This window comes from Ammospiza nelsoni, chromosome 1 (assembly GCF_027579445.1).
Source record: "Ammospiza nelsoni isolate bAmmNel1 chromosome 1, bAmmNel1.pri, whole genome shotgun sequence".
NCBI lineage: Eukaryota > Metazoa > Chordata > Aves > Passeriformes > Passerellidae > Ammospiza > Ammospiza nelsoni.
In genome coordinates this window covers 10,020,490-10,045,020 of record NC_080633.1, presented here as the reverse complement: position 1 = coordinate 10,045,020, position 24,531 = coordinate 10,020,490, and the positions used below count along the sequence as shown (strand labels likewise).

The 24,531-nt window shown below is 37.0% G+C and overlaps 1 protein-coding gene across 2 annotated transcripts in view; it reads left to right on the top strand.

The window, feature by feature from the left end:
- The window catches only part of PTPRN2 (protein tyrosine phosphatase receptor type N2), a 634,307-nt gene that overhangs the window by 212,206 nt on the left and 397,570 nt on the right, over positions 1 to 24,531 (top strand). For both annotated transcript variants that reach the window (XM_059465860.1, XM_059465851.1), the window contains exons 4-5: positions 10,992 to 11,109; positions 15,901 to 16,063. In XM_059465860.1, coding sequence (XP_059321843.1) covers positions 10,992 to 11,109; positions 15,901 to 16,063 — 281 coding nt within the window. The remainder of the gene's footprint in view (positions 1 to 10,991; positions 11,110 to 15,900; positions 16,064 to 24,531) is intronic.

Here is a 24,531-nt window from a genome sequence, read left to right as displayed (position 1 = left end):
AGTGTGTGGAGATCTTGGACACTTCAGCTCTTGGTTACATTTACAGTGAGGATTGCTTATAATTTCTCTACTAAGAAATCTGGTCAGTGACACAGAGATCTTAATTTAAATAACAAAATACTTGTAAAAATTGTGTGATATTCTGGCTTTTTAACTTTATGCCTTTTGTTGTGAATTAGCTTAAACTGCTCTCAGAGCAATCAGATTGATTGCAGCAGGTTCCATCTATCAAGACTGTTATAATATGGGGGGAGGACTGCTGTTAATTAAAGCTACATTACATTTTCCAGTATTATTTATATGTCTATTGGAGTAGTTTATAGATGAATAGAATAATCAATGTTCCTTTCTTATTGTATTTTGTGCCTCCCTTAAAAAGAATTAATATGCAGGTTTTGTTTTCTTAACATGGGAGAAAAATGCATGTGACATTTAACCAGGATACCCTGAGGACGTGGAAAATAAGGCACATGACTGTTCCACCACATCAAAAGTATGGTAATAGGTAGCAGTCGATTATCTAGAAATATATCATTATTTCTTAAAGCTGGGAGCCACTGATCAGAAGACTTATCCTCTGTAACAATACTAACAGTGAGACATAGGAGCTGCATCACCAGTGTTTTTGTAGTGCTCTAACATCATTGCTGCTTCACTTCAGTATTGCTTTAAAGGAGGTTTGCTGCTTTTTACAGCATTCAGAGCTGCTGATGAACAAATTTCTAGAATAAATGGTGGTTTTGAAAATATATTAAATTCCTTGATATTAGTTATTAGTCCTTAAATAGTAAAAATACACCGAAGTTCAGAAAAAATCCAAGTACCTGCCACTTACTTTGTGCCACACTGCAGTAGCTCCTGCTGAATTCTGGTTTTACCATTGTTCCTTGTTAATGCCTGCCCAGTTCTACAATATTCAAATGCCTCATGAAATGCAGTAGCACTTTAACCCCTGGAATTGTGTTTTTTTTTATATCTGTGATGTAGATAGAGAAATGAGCCACGGAGCTGGTGTTGCATTACAAGGGGAAGGGCAGATCCAAGACAAGGCACGAGTGTTTCTGGTTCCCCCTCCTGGGGCTCAGCCTGCAGGTCCAGCCTGCGCCCCAAACCATGATTTGTGCCCAGAGAAAGTTCTCTTAGTTCATAGTGAGCACACTGGGAATAGCAGGTCTGTGTAATTAGCGTTAGACCTTAGTGGCATGAAATTAGCAGAGCTTTTGTTTTAGAATTTTTGGATTTTAGCTGAGCATAAAACTCACAAGGAAAAAATTTCTCCCAGGACTGATAGGAATTTTATGTCCCTCTGTATGCTTTATTTCAGTGTTGTGTCACTGTTTCTCTTTTGGAGGCATTTTGTTAATGTCAGGGTTTCCAGTAAATTACTTTTAAACCTAGCTGCTCTTTAGAGTTGTGAGCAAGAAACCTGACAAATCTCTTTGAATGGAGTGAAGTGTTATGAATGGATGGCACCAAATGCTGTCCACATAAAGACTTAGATTTTAGGGGGTTTTAAGTTCATATCTGATGAGCTTGTGCCAGTTCTTCTTGTGCAAATATTTTAATTCATTGATAGTCTTTTTCAAAAAACTTTTTTAGCAGCATTGTGGTATACTGTGGTAAAACTGAGTCACAGCTCATATTTTAAGTGTTCAGAGAGATCAAACCCAGAAAGCAGTAAAGAAACAATAGTGTGTGCAGCTGACAAAGCATCAGTGGGAATCCATGAATCAGCACTATATGAATTGTCTAAAAATGTTATTAAAGCTTACTGAGGTATTAACTGCATGAAAGAAGGGAGGGAAAATGAACACCATGTTGGAAATCATGTCAGTCAGAGATTCCCTCCTGAAATCCTTTTCATTGTTGGCTGAAATAATCAAATTATAGAATTTTTACCCATAGACAACAGCTTAATATATGGGCAGACACTTTACCTTGGCTTACAAGTGGTACAGTATTTTTTTAATTGGAATTGAGATGTAAATCAGAGCTCTGAGATGCAAAGACTAGAAGGGCTTTAATTAAAAACTTATCTGTCATTCAATGTACAGTAATTGCACCCTCCATTGCAGCTGCTTAGAGGATCAATACCCAAAAATTGTATGTGCACAAGAAAAAAAAAAAGAAAATAATTCAAATACTCCTCTGGCTGAAAATGCCTTTCAGGGTTGCACAAATGCAGTGTGTGTATTTTCTCTACACAGGGTGAATTCAAAATGAAACCTGAGGAGCTCTAATCAGATTTTGGGGAACAGCATGACCTGCCGATTGTTCATCTTTGCTGCAGGCAAACTGACTTGGCTAGCTCAGTTCCCTGGAAAACTCTGAGCTTTCAGCCACCAAGATCCTCACAAAGTTCCTAAGGGAACCCTCTCTTCTGCAGCTGCTGGGGTTTTATTAATAATAATAGCAACAATAACAATTATTGTTATTGTTATTGCTGCAGAAAGAGACTCTGCAAATGTATGCAATATATGGCCTCTTCCAGGAGGAATTTGCAGTCTCAGAGAAATGGCTTAAAAGTGGAAAATGGAAGATATGGTTCTACACAAACTGTGTAGAGTTTCTTCCAGTCCTTTAGTATAAACAAATTACCTTTTACCTGCTTTAATTTGTATTTGTCGTAATGCAGCACAGAGTGTGGTGAGTGGCAGACCGAAGGCCCTTCCTAGGGCAAGGGTTTCAGGAGTATTGAGTTTCCTGATGAGATGGGCTGGGAGTGTCCTGGAGAAGCCTTTGCTCTGCCTCACTGTAACCCTCCCTCTGCTGGTGCATTGTCTGTACTGTGGGCAGAGGGAATTGTGTTCAAAACCAGAGGTGGAGGTGCCCTGGAAGATGCAGCCTCAGTGTCCAGCCTGGGGTGGCACCCCTGGGATTGGCTCTGGACTTTGGTCAGAGGGAATTTTGTTCAAAACCAAAGGTGGAGGTGCCCTGGAAGATCCAGCTCTCACTGTCCAGCCTGGGGTGGCACCCCTGGGATTGGCTCTGCACGTGCAGCTGAGAGCTCTGCTCTGACAGCCCAAAATTGATTTTTCACAAATTTCAAAGAGAGTCCAACAGTTACATAAAACAGGGCTGAGAACCACTGTGTGGAGCTGAAAGAACAGTTCTGCTCATAAGCATTTAAAAATACATGACGAACTGTAGGTCTGAGATGAATTTGCCAGAGTAAGTGTAACATGTATATCCACTTAATTTTCTGTACTGATTTAAGTGCCAGCACATTTTCAACCAATTTTACCTTGTTACAGGTGATGTTTTAATTCCCAGGCTGAAGACACTTTCCCAGGAACTATATTTTTTTGACAATAAGGCTGTCATCTACTGATAGCATGAAATGAATTGCATAAAAAAAAAAGAGAAGGAAAACCTGCTGGTTTTAAATTCATTGATAACTACTATTTGGACAAAATCTCCATTCTTAGCATTGTACAGTGTAGCATTACAACCAATTTATGCATACTTAAAGAGATTCTGAGTTTGAGAAAAACTTCGAGTTTGAATGAAAGTGTAGTGTAGGACATCTTGGAAGGAAATAATAAGATGGAAAGAGAAAGGAACAGAAAAATGAAGGTAATTTTGACAGGAAAAAAGTATCATCACTTCTTACTCTAAAAGGAGATTGCAGAGGATTAATGTATTAAAGAGTTTTGCAGTGTCAAAATAACATCAGACCTTTTTGTGTTAAATTTGGAATAGTTACACACATCTTGGTGTGAGTGCCAGCTACAGCATTTGGGTTCAAAGCTTGGTGAAACAAGGAAAGTAATCTCATGTTTATTTTAGTGTCACTATTTTTAGTGCATGTGAATATTTCCTCATGTTGATGAAAACTCCTTGGGCTGACAGCACAGAGGAAATGTCTGAGCATAGTCCAGGGACAGAAGGAAATGGGGTGCACCTTTTCTCACCATGTATTAGAGTTGATTGTTTTTATGTCACAGCCCAGGCAGGACATAAGGTTATTCAAGTCAAAGATGGGATTGGCCATGAGTTAAAGTTGAACATTAATGTGAAGTTGTAGCAAGGCAAGATAACCTTCCTTCCTAGAAAGCATTTCTGTGTATGTTTTTGGGTTGAGGGTCAGTAGTTTGTGGGAAGGTTTATATGACATGGTGAATAGCATGGGATTCATCTCAAGGATTTGGGAATCATGTATCCATTCTGTTGTAGTCTTTGGAAAGTAACCTGCTCTGTGTGGAAGTTTGGAAATATATTTTGCATTATCATACTAGTCCATTATTGCTATCAGCTCCAGCGGCAGGAAAGTCTTATGTAACACTTAGAAACTTTTCTTGTAGAAACCCAATTATTTGTAGCTGTCTGCAAGAGCTGAAATAAAGGTAAGGAAACATTACATACTGAGTCCTGTGAGAGCATTTTATAATCTCCTTGGCAAATGAAGCACTCATTTGGCTTTTTCAAATAATAAAAAAATTTCAAAAACTGAAGAGAAAAGCCTTCCCTCTACCTTCTGGGAGAGTTGCTTAGAGTAAATTAAAATCAGGACTGTAAGCAGATCATGGTTGTAATTTAATTCTATGGAGATTATCACTTTTATGTATAATAAAACAATATATGAAAAGTTGAAGCTGTAATCCTTAGGCAGCCCTTTCATCTGTTCATTCAAACAGAAGCTCTTTGCCTGTGAGTGAATTGCTGCTGAGTGCAGCAAATGAAATTCTTCCATATAAGAAAGGTCTCATTAGAAACTCCAAAAGAAGGCAAAAAAGTCACCAATGCAAACCTGGTACCTGGCAGTGGAAAAGGGAATGAAACAAAAAAATATTTGGAGGACTTTCAGGAGAGGATGACCACAGCTCCAGCTGAGATGGACTGGACAAGAGTTATGGTAACTGCTTATAACCCCCAGTCATTTCTTCAAATAAATTCTGAACCAGATTTGGTTGTCCGCTAGAAGGCAAACAGAAAGTCAGACCAGAGCAAAAAAATTAATTAAAATAAGTTTTTCTGGAAGTGTAATACAAAGTGTTTGGGCAGAATTTCTTCCAGTTCTGTGGAAAATGTCTTAGTCAAAATTTTCACTAAAAATGAGTATTCCAATACAAAGAAATGGGAAAATTAAAAGGTTGTGGTGTAAGAGCTGGGTTTAACTTCCCTATTTCTCTTTTTGCCATTAACTTGTCATTTCAAGTTGTATTACAAATTCGCTTTTCGGTGAAGTTTTATTTCAAGAGCCAACGCCAGGATTTTATCTTTTGGCTGGGATCTTAGATAGGAAATACAGCAACAGCAATTGAAAGACTTAATTTTGTTGTACACAGCAACCTCAGCATTAAATCTGCAATTTTGACTTAGGCAGAGCTGAAATAGGTGCACATTATTGGGTATGTCCTTGAGCTCTGAAAGGGGCGGTGTGGAATGAGAACAGAGCAGCTCCTCTGGAGAATGTGCAAAGGCAGCCTGCAGGAAGGCTGCTGTCTAGAAGGTACCCTGACCTGTCTGTTGTGAAAATAGGGAAGAAAGCAAATCATTCCCAATTCTGCAGACGTTCTGACAGCTAAAGCAGTCATTAACAATTTGCAACACATGGCATGGGGGATGAAAGTCTCTGAGCTCTACAGCTAAGAGTTTTCTGGCTGAAATGAAGTAGCAGTTGAAGGTAGCTTAGAGAAAAAAAAAAAAATTTAATATACTATATAGGGACAAAATGCCTAATGTTACCAAAAACTAGAGAAAAAATAATGTCACAACTCAGAAATAGTGCATATCCTGCTTTTAATTCTGAATAATTCTGAGGATTTTGGACTTTTATAAAGGGGAATTTCCTGACAAAGAAGAATCAAGTTTCTGTATATAAGTTTCTGCAAATTTAGAATAATCTCCTGTCATTTTCAATGAATTTGGTACGTAAAAATAATTTTGTTGATAATATATTGATGAAGAACTAATAATTTTAGATTTTGATTGGTACAAGAGTTGGAGGAGTCAGACAAAGGTTCTGCTGGACTTTTCTGCAGAGCCCTGTTCAACATCAGCCATGCTGGTCAGGAAAAGGGTCAGGGGCAGCAGCAGGAAGATTGGAACAGCCACATCTCAGGGCAGTGAGAACTGTTGTTTCTTTAAAGGACTTATTTTGAGCTCTTCTGATTCGCACCAGAGCTCTTCCAAATTGTAAAAAAAACTTTTGGTTTTTCTTGCTTAGGCCTTCAGAGGGAAGGAAATTAATTTGTATGAGTCTGAATAGAATAAGTTTAACAGAGAAGTAGCAGATAAATGTTTTCAGAAGCTGCTGTTATAATTTATGTGCATTAAAGATGTTGTCAGGTATATTTGGAGAGACATCAACTTTCTCTAAGATGGAAAACAGAATCAAAACCACACAAAAAATGCAATTGCCGAGAAAAATGGATCAGTTGGGGGAAGGAAATACATATTTGAATTTTAAGTATTTTTCAATAATTCTCTGTAACTGCTATAGCAGCAAAGGCAATTAAGCAGGTTAAGTGACATTTTATGTTGAATTTGAAAATAATTTTTATTTCAGTTTTGTAGACAGAAGCTAACCTCTTCACCACTTTGTATCTCTCAAACTGTTTTCTTCACTATTAAAACTCCTTGCTTTTGATTTGATTTCAGCTAGTAATTCTTAGAAGAGTACTTGCTGGTGACACAGCCATTATGTATAATAATGGGAATATAATGGGGACCTAAACAATTTTTTTTTTTGTAGTTGTGGGTAATAATATTACTACTGCTGCTACTACTACTAATAATAATAATGACAATAATAATAATAGACTGTGATGTGGAAATAAAAGACCTGGAGAGATACCTGATGATATGAAAGACTGTGTTATATCTAGATGACCTCCATTAGATTTGACCTTCCAGTTGGGTTTGATAAAGGTATTAATGTCTTCACTGTCTTTATACTGGCATTCCCTTTTCATGTACATTTAAATTATGGAGTTCCAATTAAATTTTCTGAAAAATTAAACATTGGGCTGACAGGAATGAAGATGGTGTAGAGAATGTAGGGAAAGCTTGTACCAATGGCTGTTTTTTGTGGTGTGAAAAATGCATGTTTTATGATTGGCTTTTAGCAAATATTAAAATTATTAGTATATGTGTTGTGTTAGAAAGCTATGCTGTATTAATTCTCTTAAATAGTGTGTTAAATATAGTTTAGGTTATAACAAAATGTTATAATAGGAGCTATGCTATGTAGGATACTTTCTAAAGAAAGGACTCGCACTGAGATAGCAGTTACAGGACACCTAAATCTTTCAGAGAAAGAGAACTTATTGCCCCATTATCAGGAGAAATGAACTTCTTCCTGTCTCACTCAGGATTGGAGACACCATGAGGATTAAGAGGAAGAGTTGAGGATGACCAGACAGAATCCTGTGTTTGGATGGAATTTATGCATGATGTATGAGGTGTATGAATACGCAACAGGTTATTGTTTTTAAGGGTTAATCCTCTGTTAATGTGTGTCATTTTTGGGCTTATGCTGCCCAGAAATAGGTACTGGGACGTCTGTAACTCTTTGTTTCTATTGTCTCATATTGTCCTAATACAGATTGTCCAAATTATTATTACTCTAATTGTATTACTATTTTTATAACCATTTTATTACTATTAAAGTTCTAAAATTTTACAAACAAGTGATTGGCGTTTTTCACAGCGGGGTCTCACTCCTATCAATGACCTTCAATGACTGGGAGCAGTTTTGTGTCCGCTGCTGTTGTCACGGTGTTTGCGTCATTCCAGTGCCCGCCGGACTCCTTCTCTTCCCTTGACATTGTCCCTCTGTGGGAATTTGGGCTGGGAGAGCAGGGCCTGGGCCTTGCAGCCACGGGGGGGATGGATAATCAGGAGCTGGGCATCCCCCACCTCCCTCCCTGGCAGTGACATGGAAGTAACGCGCGCGCAAGGGCTCCGCTGTGACCCTGCCCAGCTCCGCTGTGATCCTGCTCAGCCGCTGGACACAAATCGCAGTAATTGGGTGGCCAGGCCGGGGCTGTGACGGCACAGGGACAAAGGACAAAGGGAACAGGAAATCACCGTACGGCGTCATATGCTCCTTCTCAACCCTAATTCTGATTGCAGCTGTCAGCCTGGCATTATGGATCTTGAATGCGCGGTTTTATTCGGCTCAGTGTGTGGGAGATGTTTTTTTGAAAGTGAAACAATGCTGGAAAATGATTGGCATGAGGTTAACTTTAGGCAGGCTGCAGTTCCTGAGATTGTTGCATAAGAGACAGAAATATTGAATTCCTGGCATAGGGGATTTTTGAATTAGTTGAAATTTGTGTTTTTCATCCTTGTCTTGTCCTGACACTGAAGTGAGTTAAAAGTGCTGGAGATACAGCTGAGAGGGCATATTTCCTTAACTCTAGCTCTTTCTAGCTCTATAACAACTAGTCTGTTTTTCTTTCATCTATTTACTCTTTTTTAGTGCCATAGTTGCATTTTTTACAACATTAGGGATGATAGTGCATCTATACTGGTTTGAAATGCATTAGAAAAAGATGTTAAAATAGTGCAGCAGTAGGAAAAAAATGCATTGAAGATAACAGACATACCATTCTCTTGACTAGTGAGAACAGGCATCTCAATGGTTTTGTATGCTATTTTACTGAAAATATTGGGGTTTGTTGGCAAAAAACTCTGTATTTCTCAAAATTCAGAGATTAATTTCTTATTTGTATGCAAGTACCATGGATGAACTCTTCTTGCTTTAATTTGAAAAAAGCTCTTCAGAATAATTAAATGTATTTTTCTTCAGAGTTTATGTTCTTTATTGTATATTCTTTAGCCTTTAATAGGGTTGGTATTGGCTTAGAGAGTAAAAACTGTAGTAATTTTGGACTCATGGTTCATGAATTAGTAGTTTTAAGGCTATGCTAATGTTTTTACTATATATGTATTCTAGCTGAACTTTCTATGTTGCACATTCTCCTAAAATTGAAAGTTATTTTAGTTTTTTCTCCTTCATGAGATTATAAAACAAACAGAAATGTGTAGTGCTAAACAACAGAGAAGTAAAATTGAACATATATATATATATATATATGTATATAAATAAGTATGGAATATATCTCAACTTTGTTTTAAAAATCATTTTAATTACACTGCATCAAAGTAATCATAGGTGCATGGTGACTCATTTATGTGTGTTCACATAAAAACATGTTCTGAGCAGCCTTAGATTTAGATTTTTGAAACTATTTGAATCCATCTTCTTACATGGCACCTTTGAAAAGGTGATATTTGCATTTGAAAAGGATGAATCAGAAATAAAACCAGATTAGAGAGAGACAGATATTCTTTCCCCTCCCGAGTGTCTAGAGTCATTTACTGTAGCCATTAACATCTAATATGGCTTCAGGTGAAGTGTTTCCTCAATAAACTTGAGTAACATTTTTGTTTAAGGAAAGGAGAAAGGAGGATCACAAGTGGAATGTTAGAAAGCTTTTTTTGTTTGTTAAAGCCTTCATGCATACTTACATTGGTCTAGATTTCTTCTTATTATTATTTTCACTAATGAAAACAAAAGTTTGGGATGCAGCCCACTTAACTAATGCTCAAATGGGGCCTTTCTTTATCCCCCCCCAAATATTGTCTAAATCCAAGACAACAGAATAGTTTTAATGCTTCTTAGCCCTGTCTAAACATATACTGAACTTAAGTATGTCCTCTCTAGGATGAAAATTTGATATTTATTAAAGTAATTTTTACTTCTGCACGCTCAGAATTGTCTCCTTTGGCAGAACGGAAAAATGTCCTACCTAGGCTTCTTTTTTAATTCTAGAATTTAGTAAATAGATAAATAATTCTGCTTCGATGCAGTGGAAAAATCTGAAGAGCCCAATGGATAAAGCACCCATCCCAGGTAGAGAAGTGGCCAAGTTCTGAGTTCTGCTGAGGCCGAGGATGCTTCATCTTCATCCCAAGGGTCTGCCTCCACCAAAAAACCTCATGTTGACTCCAGATGGTGGTGAAGTTTATAATTTGTACACAGAATAGGGGCTGAACCAGAAATGCTCCTGCCAAGTTCTAGCAACTTCCCTTCCTGCTTCTACCAACCAGATCTGACTGCATCTGGTGCTAGAGAGGATTTTTCTTTAGGTGGTTTCTTACAGGAAGAGATTATCAGGATAACCATATCTGGAACTTCTATCAATATTCATTAAGAGATTTTGTGGTATTGGGCTGCACAGGGCATAACAGCAGAGATTCCCTTCAGTTGTGGGATATTTAGTTATTAGATATTTACAGAGAATTGCATCAGAAAGCTCTATGCTCTAAAGTGTTACTGTAACATAAAAAATCAGGTAACAAAGTAAAAAATTTGTAACATTACAAATCAGGTAACAATTATGTTTGGGATTATATCATTATTTCAGGTGTAATATTGAGAGATTGGAAGTTCATGTACTTAACGAGTCATCACTGTAATTTGCCTACATAGTTGTGCTTACCCCTTAAAGTTAAAAAGTTCTTTGTTACAACTTTTAAATATAACTTAAATTGACCTCTAGGTGTGTTATACTAAAACTTGCAGTCCTTGGTCCTCAGTGTTTGAAACCTTAATGTTTCATGGGGAAAACAGAGAGGGGGCAGCGTGCTGTGAATGGGAAGGACATGAAGCAACTTTTCAACAGACACCAGCTAGTGGGATAATTTCCATAGCTGTCCAAAATAACCCTTTTTTATCTATTAAAACTGGTTTGCACCTAGCTAAGATTCTGCTAAGAACAAAGGCTTTCCAAATGTCCTTGCATGATTTACTGTCTTCCTTCCATTTCAAGGAAGTTTCATTACCAAAATTTCATTAACAGAATTTCATACAGAAGAGAAGAATCTGCAGTTCACTCATGGTTCCAACCAAGTGAGGCTTCTTTTTTCCTTTTTTCTTTTTTAATGTTGTTTATTTGGGGCACATTTTTGCCAAACTTCCAAGTTGTTAAATAGTGATTATTTTCCACTCTATTTTTGTTTGTTTCATTATTTATCAGGTTTTACCTGGCGAGATGATTACACCCAGCATGTTATTGGTCAGGAACTCTCAAACATTCACAAAATCCACAGCCGACGCCCTGATGTATTTGCATCTGAAGGATCTGACACAGCAAGGTAAGTCTTCTGTAGTGGTTTTTCTTGGGTTTTGGAAAGGTTTGCAAATGATAAGAAAGGTTGGCCCAGAAGCAGAATTTTAAAAATTTTTAAAAAGCCACTGTCTGTATGGTAAAGGTGTCCACTGGTGTTCAGGGGACAGAATGAATTAAAACCCTGGACCTTGTTCTTTTGTTTATCATCAAGTTAAGGAAATACACTTTCTCTTATTATTTAAGGTGTCAGAATTTAAAACATCATGCCTTTCATTCAATTTATGCCCTATCTAGTGTCAGTTCAACCATCCCTACCTATGACTGGCTCAAAAAGGCAAACTTATAAAAGCTCAACTACAGTAGATATTTTATTCTGGACTAAGTATTGAATGACATTCTGAGTGACTAATTGTATTTTCAAAGTCAAATTCTTCCAAAACATATCTATAATTGAATTGCAGTCCATAGATTCTTAGTGGTAGTCTTGGGACATGGCTTGAAAGGTATTGAGGGTTGACTTTGCAGTAATTGGTTGCAAGACACATCAGTAATTTTGTAGAGTTTTTGTAGAGATATGGTTGAACCTGCAATTGTATCACCTTCATATACAGTTACAAAAATAAAGAGACTCTTACCTGGTCTGTTCTGTCCTACAGGCTTTTAAGTGCAACCCAACCACACAAACCCCAGAATGAAGTTTTAAAACAATTAAAAATTAGAAATTTTGCTTTCTCTTATGTGATTTTAAGAAATACATTCTCAAAACTAGTGAAATGGAAAGAAAGGGCTTTTTGTTAAAAAAACTTTCATATAGTGGGATAAATTTGAGCTTCTAGCCTTGATGGGCAAAATATTGGATGTTGGAATTCAGATCTTCATGTACTGCAATATATGGTTTCTATATACTGCAGAACCATTTCTTTTCTAGATTGCTTTTTTCTGGAAATAAAATGCTGTGTAATTGATACTTCCCAGTGTCTTCAACTGCATTTGCCTCACTTTTTTTTTTTTTATTTTATTCAGAGACTTTGACCCTGTATTTCACATGTTTGCTGATTCAAAAGCATTTCTTAAAATCACAGCACCATTCAGAAGTGCAGTAAGGTAGAAACTTAATGTCTAAAGAAGATAGTGATCTAAAGATTACCATGAAGGTGATAACAACATGTGGTTGAATCCATAAACATGTTTTCACTGCTTAGATACACAAAATGTCAGTATTGAATGGATTACTCTCAGTAGATGGTATCAGAAATGATCTTCAATATCTTCTGGGGATTTTTTTTAAGAGAGTACCTAAAATTTTTATTCATGAGAGTAAGACAAAATAGGCCAGATTTTCATGATATCAAGGCCATGTTCTGCAGTGTTCTCAATTTGTAGTTATATAAAAATAAAAAAATATAAGAAGACATAAACAGTTATTTAAGGTTTAGATTGAAAGCAAATGCTCACTTTTAGGAATTCCTGGTTTTAACAAGTTTTCGACTATAATTTTTAACTATATATAATTTTTAACTTTGAATATAATTTTTAACTCTAACTATGTTTTAGGAAAAAACTGCAACATTTTGTATATTGATACTTCAAGAACATCAGAATTTCAAATGTGTTCACGTAAAGCAGTTCCTATTGTGGATAGATTTTCTGCAGTCACCAAGCTGTGCTTCTGAAAGCATTATCTTATGTGCCAACAGTTTAAAGCACTAATTGATTTTTCTGGTTGTCCATTTCCAACGTGTTTTGTAGGTCAGAGAACAGTAGGAAATCTGGTGTCTTGTAGATTCTGATCAAGTGTGTTATATGTTCAGTGTGCTCAGTGTGCTTGCTAAAATCTTATCAGATAATAATTAAATAATTTAAAAAGCAACTTAGAGTAGGTATCTAATTATCAAAGAAACATTATGTCAGGAAGACCTTTTATTAAGGGTAACGTGTGTAATAAGACAATATGAAGTCATACTAATGAGTCATTAATCCCCACAGAGCTGGTGAGAGCAAGAAAATAGACTCAGACACTTGAAAGGTAAATTGACTTAGGCTAAATTAGTGCATATAAAATCTGATGAAACAGAAGACATGGATTTCATCTCAAAAAAAAATGCTGAAACTGGGAGTTTGATTTCAAGATGAAAGTTCTTTCTTTGTTGGCTAACTGGAGTGTACGTGGTATTTCCTGGGTCCTTATTAAATTTCAAAAAACCCTCTCATGAAAGAGGGCTCAAGATAAAGGAAAAAAGTCCACTCTGCACAGAGGGAATAAATGTCAGTTGTGTTCATTGGTGCAATTAGGCAAAACCACAAACGTTTCCAGCAAGCTTCAATGTATGAGATGGGGTATAGTATTATTTCTGTAATAAAACAATCATTAAGGCAGTAATAAGATACTCTCAGCATTTAAAAGGGAGGAATTTATTCTAAAATGTGTGGTTTCTATTAATTGGGAACATTCCAGAAATAGCAGAGGTGCAGTGATTTAGATATTTCCACAAAAAAAAGCTTCTAAAATGCTAGTTTGTAGGAAATACATAATTATTTCTGTATATAAATAATTATATGTGGTATTTTCTTTATACTCTTAAGTTCATTGTATGCAAAGTCATCTTTCAGAACAAATGAAAACTGAAAATACTTCCAAATAAGTGCACAAAAAGAACTCAACTGACAGTCATTTCTCCTACTCACCAAGTGCTTTTATACATTTGTCTTTCATCCACTTTCCAGCATGACTTTGTCATATTTAAAAGAAATATTTTAATTTAGTAGCAATAATTGGTTTGTTAATGCATTTTCATTCCTGAGTTAACAAGATGATATAGTGGTGAACTGAAAAAATTTTTTTAAATCTTTCAGATGTATTCATAGTATCTCAATAAAGTTGTCATCAAATGAAACTTAAAGCTTTGTAGTCTTTTACATTTTAATTGTTTAAATGTTTATAGCATAAAATATTGCATCTAATGTGGAGGGTAAATATGAGTGCAATTATTGTCTCCATATGAAAAATGAGAAACCTTAGATCCCAGATTTTGCTTCTACCACCAGTGACAGTGACTATATATTGTAAATAATGGTTTGAAAGGCCAACTTAAATCCTGTCCTTTGTCTGTGCATTCAGTTCCCATCAGCTCCAGTGGAAATCCTTGGGGCAGAATTTGGTCTGGTTTTTTCTTTTCATTTCCCCTTCCTTTTAAAATTAGTGAAGAAAGCAGAAGATAGGTGTTGGAATTATTCAATGAATGAAAGGTGAGTGTTGGCGACTGGGATCCTTCCTATGAAGAGAGCCTGTTTGGATTAGTTCATCTCTACTGAAGCAGAAAGCACAGTGCCCAGGTTTTCCTGAAACTGCAGAATAATTTTGGTCTGGCTTTAAGCTGAACAGAAGGTGGATAATGTTACCTGCATGTCCACACTCCATCAGAAGGCAGAATGTAGAGCTCTGGAATAAGAAAAAATGCAAATAGAATGAGAAGGAAGCAAGACTGATGGTAAATTATATCAGGTTTGCTGTAGTGCTCTGTGCAGTAACCCTTCTTTTTTTCCCAGAGTTTGTGTCCCTGATGGGAACCTGCTGTTATACACTGGGGAGAAATAGGGGATTTTTCTGGTGTTTCAAAATGAGCAAACCTGTGAGCACTGTTGGTTGCAGTGCCACCACAGTAAATTAGATTATTAATTACATTTATTAGTGTTAAATTAGTAGGGACACACATTTGGTTCAACTGTGAGCATGGAAGGAAGTCTGTTAATTTTTGATTAAAGTAATATAATTAATCCCCAGCTTTGGAAAATGATATAATGGTGCTCTCTCAGGCTGTGCCTCTGCATTAGTGCCAAGATGTGGGCTGGTAGAATAAAATTTTATTTACAGTGGCACAGAGATGTTGAAAGTCAAATTCATTCACTGAGCTGTAAAGCTCTTCCACCTGGAATTCTTCTTCAGTGGAGAAGTGTGTGGGCATGTGAGTAGGAAATGGTGACACCAAAAGGTGATTTCCCTCAAGCAGCTTCACTCACAGGGAAGGAAGAGGGCTGGGAACTTTCTCTCTGCTTTCTTGCACAAGGAATGAAATAGTTACTGATGCTGACATTTAAATTATCATCACCATTTATGTGTTGTTGAGATAGATGAGGACAGCTGGTAATAATTCAGATTCATTGCACACAGCACTCTGAATCCCATATAAACACCTCCACACTGCCATCATTTAATCTCATTTCTAGCTTTTCTTTGCAAATGTCACCAAAATCTGTCTAAACCACTCAGGAAACACCACTATTCTGTGAATCCCAGGCACATGAGAAGATCAGAAGAGATATTTGTTCCATCTCATTATTCCCTTTTCAAGCTTTTCACTGGAGTTTACTGGCTCCATTATTTCCTGCATATCTAGTAGTCTTTCGTCTATTCTTTACATTGGTGCAGGGCCAAATTGGCATTGAATCTCATCATCATTCAGCAAGTTTTTAAATCTTAGAACCATCTCATATTTCTTTGGGGTGCAATCTAATCATGTGCATTTTCTTTTTACAGGCATTTTCTTTGCTTTTGAATATGGCTTTGCCTTGATGTGACATTTTATTTGATTTACTCTAGAATCATTAACTAAAATGCATGAAATAAATTGTTAATAGTGCAAGAATTTTTGACTGCTTTTGCTGAAACATGGAATTTTCTATACTTTTCTAGTTGCTAAGCTTTTGAGTGACTTTCCTGTTATGTATTGAACTACAGTGGTGTGCAGTGCCTTTTTAGTTGGCCACTTTGTACATTGGACAGGCTGGTAACTTTCTTTTCCTTGCTTTTGCTGTGCAGGACCTTGGGACAGAATGAAGATGATGAAAGAAATTATGATGTGGAAAATAATGTGAACTTGGCCAAGTCTCTTCAGCAATACCTTAAATATCTCAGAATTCTCTCCCAGTCTGCATCAAAAAATTTGTATCCAAGGAAGACAAGTGAAAAAGCTTCTGTCAAGGTAGTATTTTTAATGTGGTTCTTACATTCTGTGATTTTGGTCTCTGAGTTCTCATTTTTTAAAACTTCCCCTCTGCCTGAAGAGCAGACATTGTTTTCTACTGCCTCCTCCAACTTATTATCATAAGTGCACTAAGTTTTCTCAAAATTAATCACCTTCAGCATTGTAAATGCTTCAGCTCATCAAATCTGGAGCATTTTACCCTAATTAGGGATGTATTGCATGTGATGAAGAAGGAAGAGTGGGATAAAGCCGGTAACATTTTGATTGGCAGATCTGAAACTCTGCATCTGAACTATGCTCCAAAAACCTGGCTGAACTAGTGTGAGTTCTTGCTGGTGTTTATGTTGCTTAGGGTGCAATTCATAAAATCTTTGAGCAGATTTTAATAATGGGTCTGATAAATTGTGCCTCAACATTTCCTACTTATTGATCATAAGGAAATCCTACTGTGACCAGTTAAGGTTCATATGTATACTTTATAAATGTACAGATAGCTGGCAAGATAAATCACAACCATTAAATTTTGAGTATTGACTATGTCAAAAACTACAAACATGCCTATTTGGGAAATAAAGTATTTTACCCTCTTCCTAGAGAAAATCTGTCTCACTCTAAGATGCAACTTGATAAATTTATTAAAATTATTGCACAAAGGGGTTCCATACAACAGCCTTTATGGCCCTATATCTTTTGCTCAAAAAGCAAAGAGTGCACACTTTGATTTTAAAGAGCTAGGCTGCTGTTGCAGAAATCCTTTACAAGAAATTGTCTGTGCTATTTCAATGAATTCAGTATAAATACAAAATCTGCCAAAAAATATACTGAAGTTTTAGGAAAAGTATCAGGTGAAAAAACCAAAGTGCAAAGCCAAACTGCTTTTGTTTAGTTCAGAGAATAACTCGGGGCACCAAATCTGCAACAGCTCCTGGCAACAGCACCAGTTGTAGCAACCATTTAGTCATGGTTGTTATTCTTGTCAGAAGCACAACTTCCCAGATTCTGACTGACTTATTAGATATACTAACTGTGATTTATGGCACATAAATCCTATCTGGGGCAAGAGGAGCTTTCAGGCAGCTCTGAGGAGGGACCAGGGACCACCTTGGTGCTGCTTTTCCTCCTCTCTTCCCTCCTGGCTGCAGTGAGGATGCTCTGTTTTGAATCAGTGGCTTTCAACAAAAACTTGCTCAAGAAGTATTTCAGTGGGTCTGGTGTTGTCATGCAAGTTCATAAATAATCCATATGGCTGAGACCTTCTGTGGGGAAGCCTGCTGTGATAACACCACCCACCAACCTTATCGAGTGTTGCCATGGAGATGGGTACTCTGAAGCCTGGGGGAGTGGGATAAAGAGGAGAAAATCTGGAAGTGAAGCACGTAGAGGAGCAAACTGTACACTTCTATTTACTAAGGAGCATTTTGAAACAACAGACACTGAGTCAGATGTGTTACCTATAATTGAAAGTCAAAAAAAAAAAGAAGAAAAAAAGGAAAATTATTTTTAAAACTAGGGATCAGCCATGAATTTTAACTGATCCTGGAGATATTTCCCTATCCTAAGCAAATAAAACGCAACTGCTCTTCTTGAAAAAGCCAGAGGGACATAGTATTTTTATCTGGATTCATTGTTTTGTTAGTGAATTAGCAATTAAACAAGAGACAAAAACAGAATTTTTGCTGCTCCAAGAAGCAGAAAAAAACTCATAAAATTTGAAAATTGGAAAAGAGAAGGCAGAAAAGTAACTGAATGAGCTGCCTCTGACATGGTTGTGCCACTTGAAATTGGAGATAGCTACCTAGTGCACTTTAATTGCAAGCTTCCACAAAATATTGGTACCTTATCTTTTTACTTAATATGTAGATTACAAACCCACATTAAATATTTGTAGCAAGATCTGATCTTTTAAACTTTCTTGTCCTTTTCTAATTGGAATAAGCACAAGACAGAGGTAGTTCACCCTACATAGAACTGCAGCTTTTGAGCTTTGCCCTTCTTAAAAATAATTTTCTTCCAAGTATATATTTACCTCTGTCACTTCATTCCTGCTTTTGGGAAGCAGGAGAGGTAACACTGCTTTGGTTGCTTTGATACCTTGCATGCTGTGAAATGTAGCTGAGTCTTGCAGAAATTTAGTGCTTCTTGACAGATTTCCTGCATGGATTCAGGATCCAAGCCTGACATCAGAGGTCTCTGGCCAAATATAAAACAAAGAAAGATAAAAGATAAAGTGGTTTTAAAATATTCCTTATACTCTGAAAGTGTTATTTTGTATATTCACATTAATATATTTTACAAACTTTCAGTCTTCAGTTGCCCTACTCTCTTCCACTTGCATTATCAGACTAAAACTACAGAGCTTCAAAATTAGTGAACAGACACCTCACACAGTTATGCAGAAAATTGTAAAATAAAACATCACAAAACTTAAAGCAGATAATTCTTTTCCTATTTCCCTTGCTCAAACAACTGTCAGCTTGAGGCTTGATACGACAGTGACAGAAATAACACCAGTAAACTTAAATCATGTGATTGACCAAAATTCCTATGGTGTCTACCATATACTGCAAGAGCTTCTTTGGGTGATTTTTGAAGCACTTGAAGTTCATCACTGACTTAGAATTATTTCTCAGTATACAGACAGTAACTACTGCAGGCTGTAATCTAGCCAGCTGACAGTGACTCTGCCAGGAAATAAATAGAAAATCTGAAATTTGGTGTGTCTCTTTCCTGAGGGTTACAGTTGTAAAGAGCATTTCACTTTAGTTCAGCTGAAAAGAGTTGTTCAGGAAATGGGCACTTGGTGGCATTTGTTACTTAAGCATTAGCTAGTGGGATTTTATGTTTGGTTTTAGTCTTCCCTACACACACTTTATGGAAGGGCTTTATGAAAGTTTTACCATTCACAAAATACTGAGTTATCAGTCTTTGTGATTCCTTTCTACCAAATCTGGATGCAGTATGGAAAATAGCAAATAGCCAGGCACATATTTTAAGGAGAATTGGTTTATCTTAATTACAGAGGTGAGAAATGCAGAGGCTTCAAATCACGTGTGAATTGCCCTGTCCTTCCCCACTGCAGCTGGAACAAACTCCTCTCATATCAAAGCACCCAAACCCCTGACAAACCCACTGCACTGTTGGCATTCCTACAGAAACTGAGGCTCAGGGTTTTGTTGGATTTGGAAGACAGCACATGGCTGGTATTGCTAAAGCTCAGAGGCTGTAAAGGAGAACTTGCTGCCTTTGCTGCTGGTCTGTGTGCCTGTGTTTGAATAGTTATGGGAGATTTTAATTGTGCTGCTTTCATCTGACTGAGAAAATTTTTTACTCATCACAGAAAGAAAATTTATTTGAAACCTAACGCAAATGTATTTCCTGCTGGACAGGCTGCAGGAATTAGGAAGTTCCCATCACACCTGTGCTGTGGCTGTATTTCCTGTTGCAGAAATCTCATGAAGATTTCATGAATCTTCATGCTTGAAGATTCGTGGAATTGCTTTTTCATAGGGTTGGTCCTACCTTGGGCTAAGATCTTTGTCAGACAAATGTGACATTCAGGTCCTTGTGGATAGGATGGGGGAGAAAGAAAATTATGTCAGATACATTAGGGAATTTAATTAACTTTCTCTTGTTACTGTTTCTTTGTGTTTAATTACATTAATTTTCATGGTAGACTTCTTGTGCAGGTATTGTGATTACAGAAATCTCCACATCTTAGATATTTATGTAAATTTTAAAGCAAAGATTTCTGGGGGAAAAAAACCTCAGAATCTTTACATCAAAGAAGGGGCTTATAAATTTAAAGGCCTTTTCAGAATTATGAGAGGCAAAACAAGGAGGTGAAGGGACAGGTTAATGCCAGAGAGTCGTGGCTCAGCAGTGCAATGGCGCTGAAAGGGGAGAAGCTGCAAGTAAAAATCATATCAATTATATAAACTAAAAATTCATATATTTGCTGGCCTAAAAAAATCAGTTGTTTGAATCTTTGTAATTCATCACCAAAAGAACTAAGATGTGTGATAATTATTTAAAATAATTATTTTTAATTTTAGAAAATCTGAGTGCACGAGTGCTGAAAGATGTACTTTGAGCTTATCTGCAAATAATTATTACTGTGATTAACTAGAAAGAAAATACATTGCACATTTTAACCTTGAAATTTAATTCAAAAAAGCAGCACCTTTGTTTATCTAACATTGATTTAAATACAGGACTGAAAGAAGTTCATCAAAATTTTGACAAAATGTAAAAAAGCTCCCTGCAGTGTATACATTTAAACTCTATTTGTATAAAGGTAAAATTTAATATTTCATATATAAGAGACTATATATAAAAATGTAATTCAGTTCTGCTTGAACACTTTCATAAAAATATTTCTGGAATAATTGATAAAGGAATGTGTCCTTGAAGCTACTGAATTGCCTTCTTCGTTGGCATACTTATGCAATGATATCTGAGCATTTCCCAAGCATTGGTGTATTCATTTACCTGCAGCCATTACAAAGTATGGAAGAGTTAATGCCCCTGCTTCACAGACAGGTAAGACAGATTTTCTGAGGTCATGCAATAATTTTTTGGTAAAGCATAAACTAAAAGCTAAGCCTCAGATCCCAGAAAAGTATTTCATCTTTCAGATCATTCTCCTCTTCATGGCTCTTTATAGAAAAATAGAAACAATAAATCCTCCTTAAAAAGGCCAGCAAACATGTACACAAATAAACCCCAAACTAACCAATGAGAAACCCCACATAATCCAAAACCAAACCAAAACAACCCCCAAACCCAACAAACAAAGCCCCATAAGCACTGGAGCAGAAATCATTTGACCATATAAAGATGTCTGTATTGGTGCACATCAGCCTAAACTCATTCCATGATCAATGGAGGGGAAAAGAGTTTTCAAGTTGTGATTCATCTGTTTTAATTTAAGTATATAAAATGAAATGCTGCAATTTCCATCCTCTTGGCTGTTCTGCAGGAATCTGGTGTAGATTGCAATTTTTTCTGGAAGGACACATTTAAAGCTCAAATAGAATCATGGCTACAAAGCCTAGTAAAATTGCAATCATATTGTGTGTGGCATGTTTACACAGTCTGGTGATCTAATGTGACTTGTGATTTGTTTTTTAAACAAATAATTTAGCAAGGGAGCATTCTAGTGCTAGTATCCTACTCAAGTCTTAGATCCAACATGTACTTTTACTCTCAACCCATCAGTTTATGCAGAATATAATGACAGAATTTCAACATCTAACATAGAAACCACCATTTCCCTTATCACACAGGTATCTGGAAAGGATTAATTATTTTTTCAATTATTAGAAGATGCAAGTGCCATAGAAATGTTATTATAAATGATCTGTGTCAAGTCTGGAGTCTTATTTAAAAGGGCAGTTAATTAATTTCTAGTAATTCCCAGATGAAACATAGATTGATATTTTTAAAATCTCAAATACTCACTGGATAATAAGATTTAGTTCTTTTTCAGACCTTTCCTTTCAAAATCAACTCTTTTTTTTTCCAAATACCATGTGTTTGGAGTTCATTTCTGTGATTTTTCCTGCAAGTTTACTGTTTGTCTTCCAAATATTTACTTCAGTGTATTGTAATTAGTAAATAGAAGATGATGGAGCTGATACAAATTTTCAAGTGCATTCTATTTTTTTTTCCATTATAATTATCAAATGGGAGGGTAGAGCTCACAGAAATGTAAACTTACTTTATCTACCCCTGTGTGAGCATGTTGGTGTAGACATTTCAGGACAGTGGAACAACAATTTCTTTATTTTTAGTGTGGAAAAAGACCTCAGCTGACCTCAAGCAGTTGTCCAGCAAATGGAAAGTTGCTTTTAATGGGGCTGTAAAGCAATGTTGTGGACATCAATCCTGCAGATCTCTATTCACTTGCATTTCTTAGGATAAAAGTATTTTCCAGATTCACGTGTTGGAGTTATAAATATATTGAATTGGTGTTAATGTGCTCAACTTTTGGCAGATGAAGATCATCATGTTTCTATGAAATTCATCTTTAGATAATGAGATAGTTCAATATACCAGCATATGCCTACAGAAAATGTGTTTAAACATCATTCACTGAAACCTTGAGTAACAGACTTATTGGCATATGAGCAAAATGTTCTCAGGCAAGGGAGGCTGATACACCCTGGTAGATCTGTCAGCACTGATCACCAGGCTGCACAATTTCTACCATCACTGTGGCTTCACTGTCACTCTTTGGTCTCTGCTGGTGGTGTCAGGGAGCTCCTGAGTGCAATGGCCTGGCAGAGGTAAAGATGCACCAAGTCTTGTGTCCCCATGTCCAGGCAGTTGCCAAGTGGAGCAGCTACTGCCAGGAAGCACCACAGGACACAAGGTACAGAACAGAGCTTCCCACCCAGAAGAATTATTAGAAATGGAGTTTGTTGAGAAGACAGGGAAGACATGAGACATGGTCAGACACGTGTATTGGTCAGCTGGTTACATGCTGCCATTCCAGACTGTTCCTTGTTCCTAAACATCTCATAGTGTGCCTTGGGCAATGACAAGATGGCACCCAGAAGGAGTCCTGCATCCCTTAAGGAGTCCCTCACCCCTGCAGATGTTAGCCCCTTTCATTTTGCAGGGTGATCCAGAGAGCTTTTTCCATCAATCATCTGGTGGGTGCCACTCCTGGACATGATGGCTGATGGCTCACTGTGATGGCCTGGATGGAGCCAGGGCAGGGGCCCCTTGACATCCATCAGGTTATTGGGGGTCATCCACCCTTTCTTTTTCCCAGGTATTTTATCCTTTATGTGTAGAAATATTTCAATGTGTAAAACTGACCTTTTTTGTTTATGATGACCCAATCATGAATGCTGAGGAAAGACCGCCCAGAACTCCTTCTACACCAAAGAAAACGTTTTGACACATAGGATGGAGATGTGTCAGAAAGAAAGAGAAAAAACAGCAGTTATTCTTGGAAACTGAACGCAGTTTTCATGATGATAAAAATTATCCCTGTAGGAGACTCTCTTGTAGATAGCTGAAGGGTAAGCAAGTGGATATGATCATTCCAAAGGAGATCAGGAATGGCTGGGAACATCTGAAACTAAAAAGCTATTTTATTAAGTAGTAACTTATACATAAAAGAATCCAGTGTATTGTCCTTTCTTTTCTTTTTTTCCCCCCTTTTTACTTTTTTGAGGTTTTTTTGTTTAAGAGTGGAAGCCAAATCTCTGAAATTCTGAAATCAACTGAAATTAAAGCAGTAGAGATTATTGAATGCTGTAGAGTCAGATTCTGGACAGTCCTGTTGCACTGTGGTTTCACAAGAAGGATTAGGAAGTAAAGTCATGAATAGTTTCCATCAAAGCAGACTCTGAAGTCTCCTTTTGCTTGATCTAGTTTTTGACACTCTGAAGTACAGGATGTTAATTAACAATCTCTGCCACCTTCTCTGATGTAGTTCTTAAAAGGTTTCAAAGCTACTGTATTTTTCAGAAAGAAAATAGAAGATAGTTACAGAAAATTATCAATGAAACAGTAGGTCGAGTGAGATGACTGTAGTGTTGCCTGTTGCCTTAAAGCTGTGAATCTGTGGAAAGGCCATGGCCTGATGTTGTCCCATCACTGCAGGAAGTACTGGTTGGGCCTCTTTTCCAGTTTCTGGATTCTGAATTAGTTTCCCAAATTCTTGAATATTATAATATTCTAGCATTATAATATTATAGTTAGTGAAAAGGTTATTAGCAGCTGGTAGAAAAAGCCTTTGCTTTATTATTACTCAGACAATTGAAAATGTTTATTGGCTGTAGTTATTATTTTCGGATAAAGCTGCCACTGGATTTGGTGCAGAGTATGTAAGGTCACATCTACAGCACGCAGAATTGTCAAGGGAGTTCCTCCCTTTCAGCCTGAACGTGGCTGGGAGCTGCTGAGATATCCTGACAGGACAGCACTGTGTGGGCACAGCAGCTCACCAGCTGCAAGAATGAAGGCTTTGTTGTCACAGGACTTGCCGCTTTAGCTGTGATGCTCTGGGGACAAAGCTGTGCTGCCTGCTCAGCCCTACCCCAGGGACTTTCATGCTCCATCCACTCCATGACACCCGTTTGGCACTCAGGTTTCATTGTTGGGTGGATTTCTGTCAATTTAAAGGTGAATTGAGCAGTACAAATTCCCAGGCTTCCCTTTGATTCAGCAATCAGGCGGTGGCCCTTGTGCTGGTGTTTATTTTGGGGGTTCACATGAGTACAGGTAGCTCCCATGTGAGTGAGTTTGCATGAGGCAAGTTTGGGTGAGTCACAGAGCATCTAGACTGTGTCTGGTACAAAAACCTAAACTTCTCTCAATCCACACAGTGAGTTAAGCTCTGAGGTAATTTCATTTCTGGTAGTCTTTGGAAAATGTTATTTTATCCCACCATAAAGATGGGCCTTCCAGTGTTTGTTGTGGTTTTATCTTCTAATTTCAGAGATCAGAAT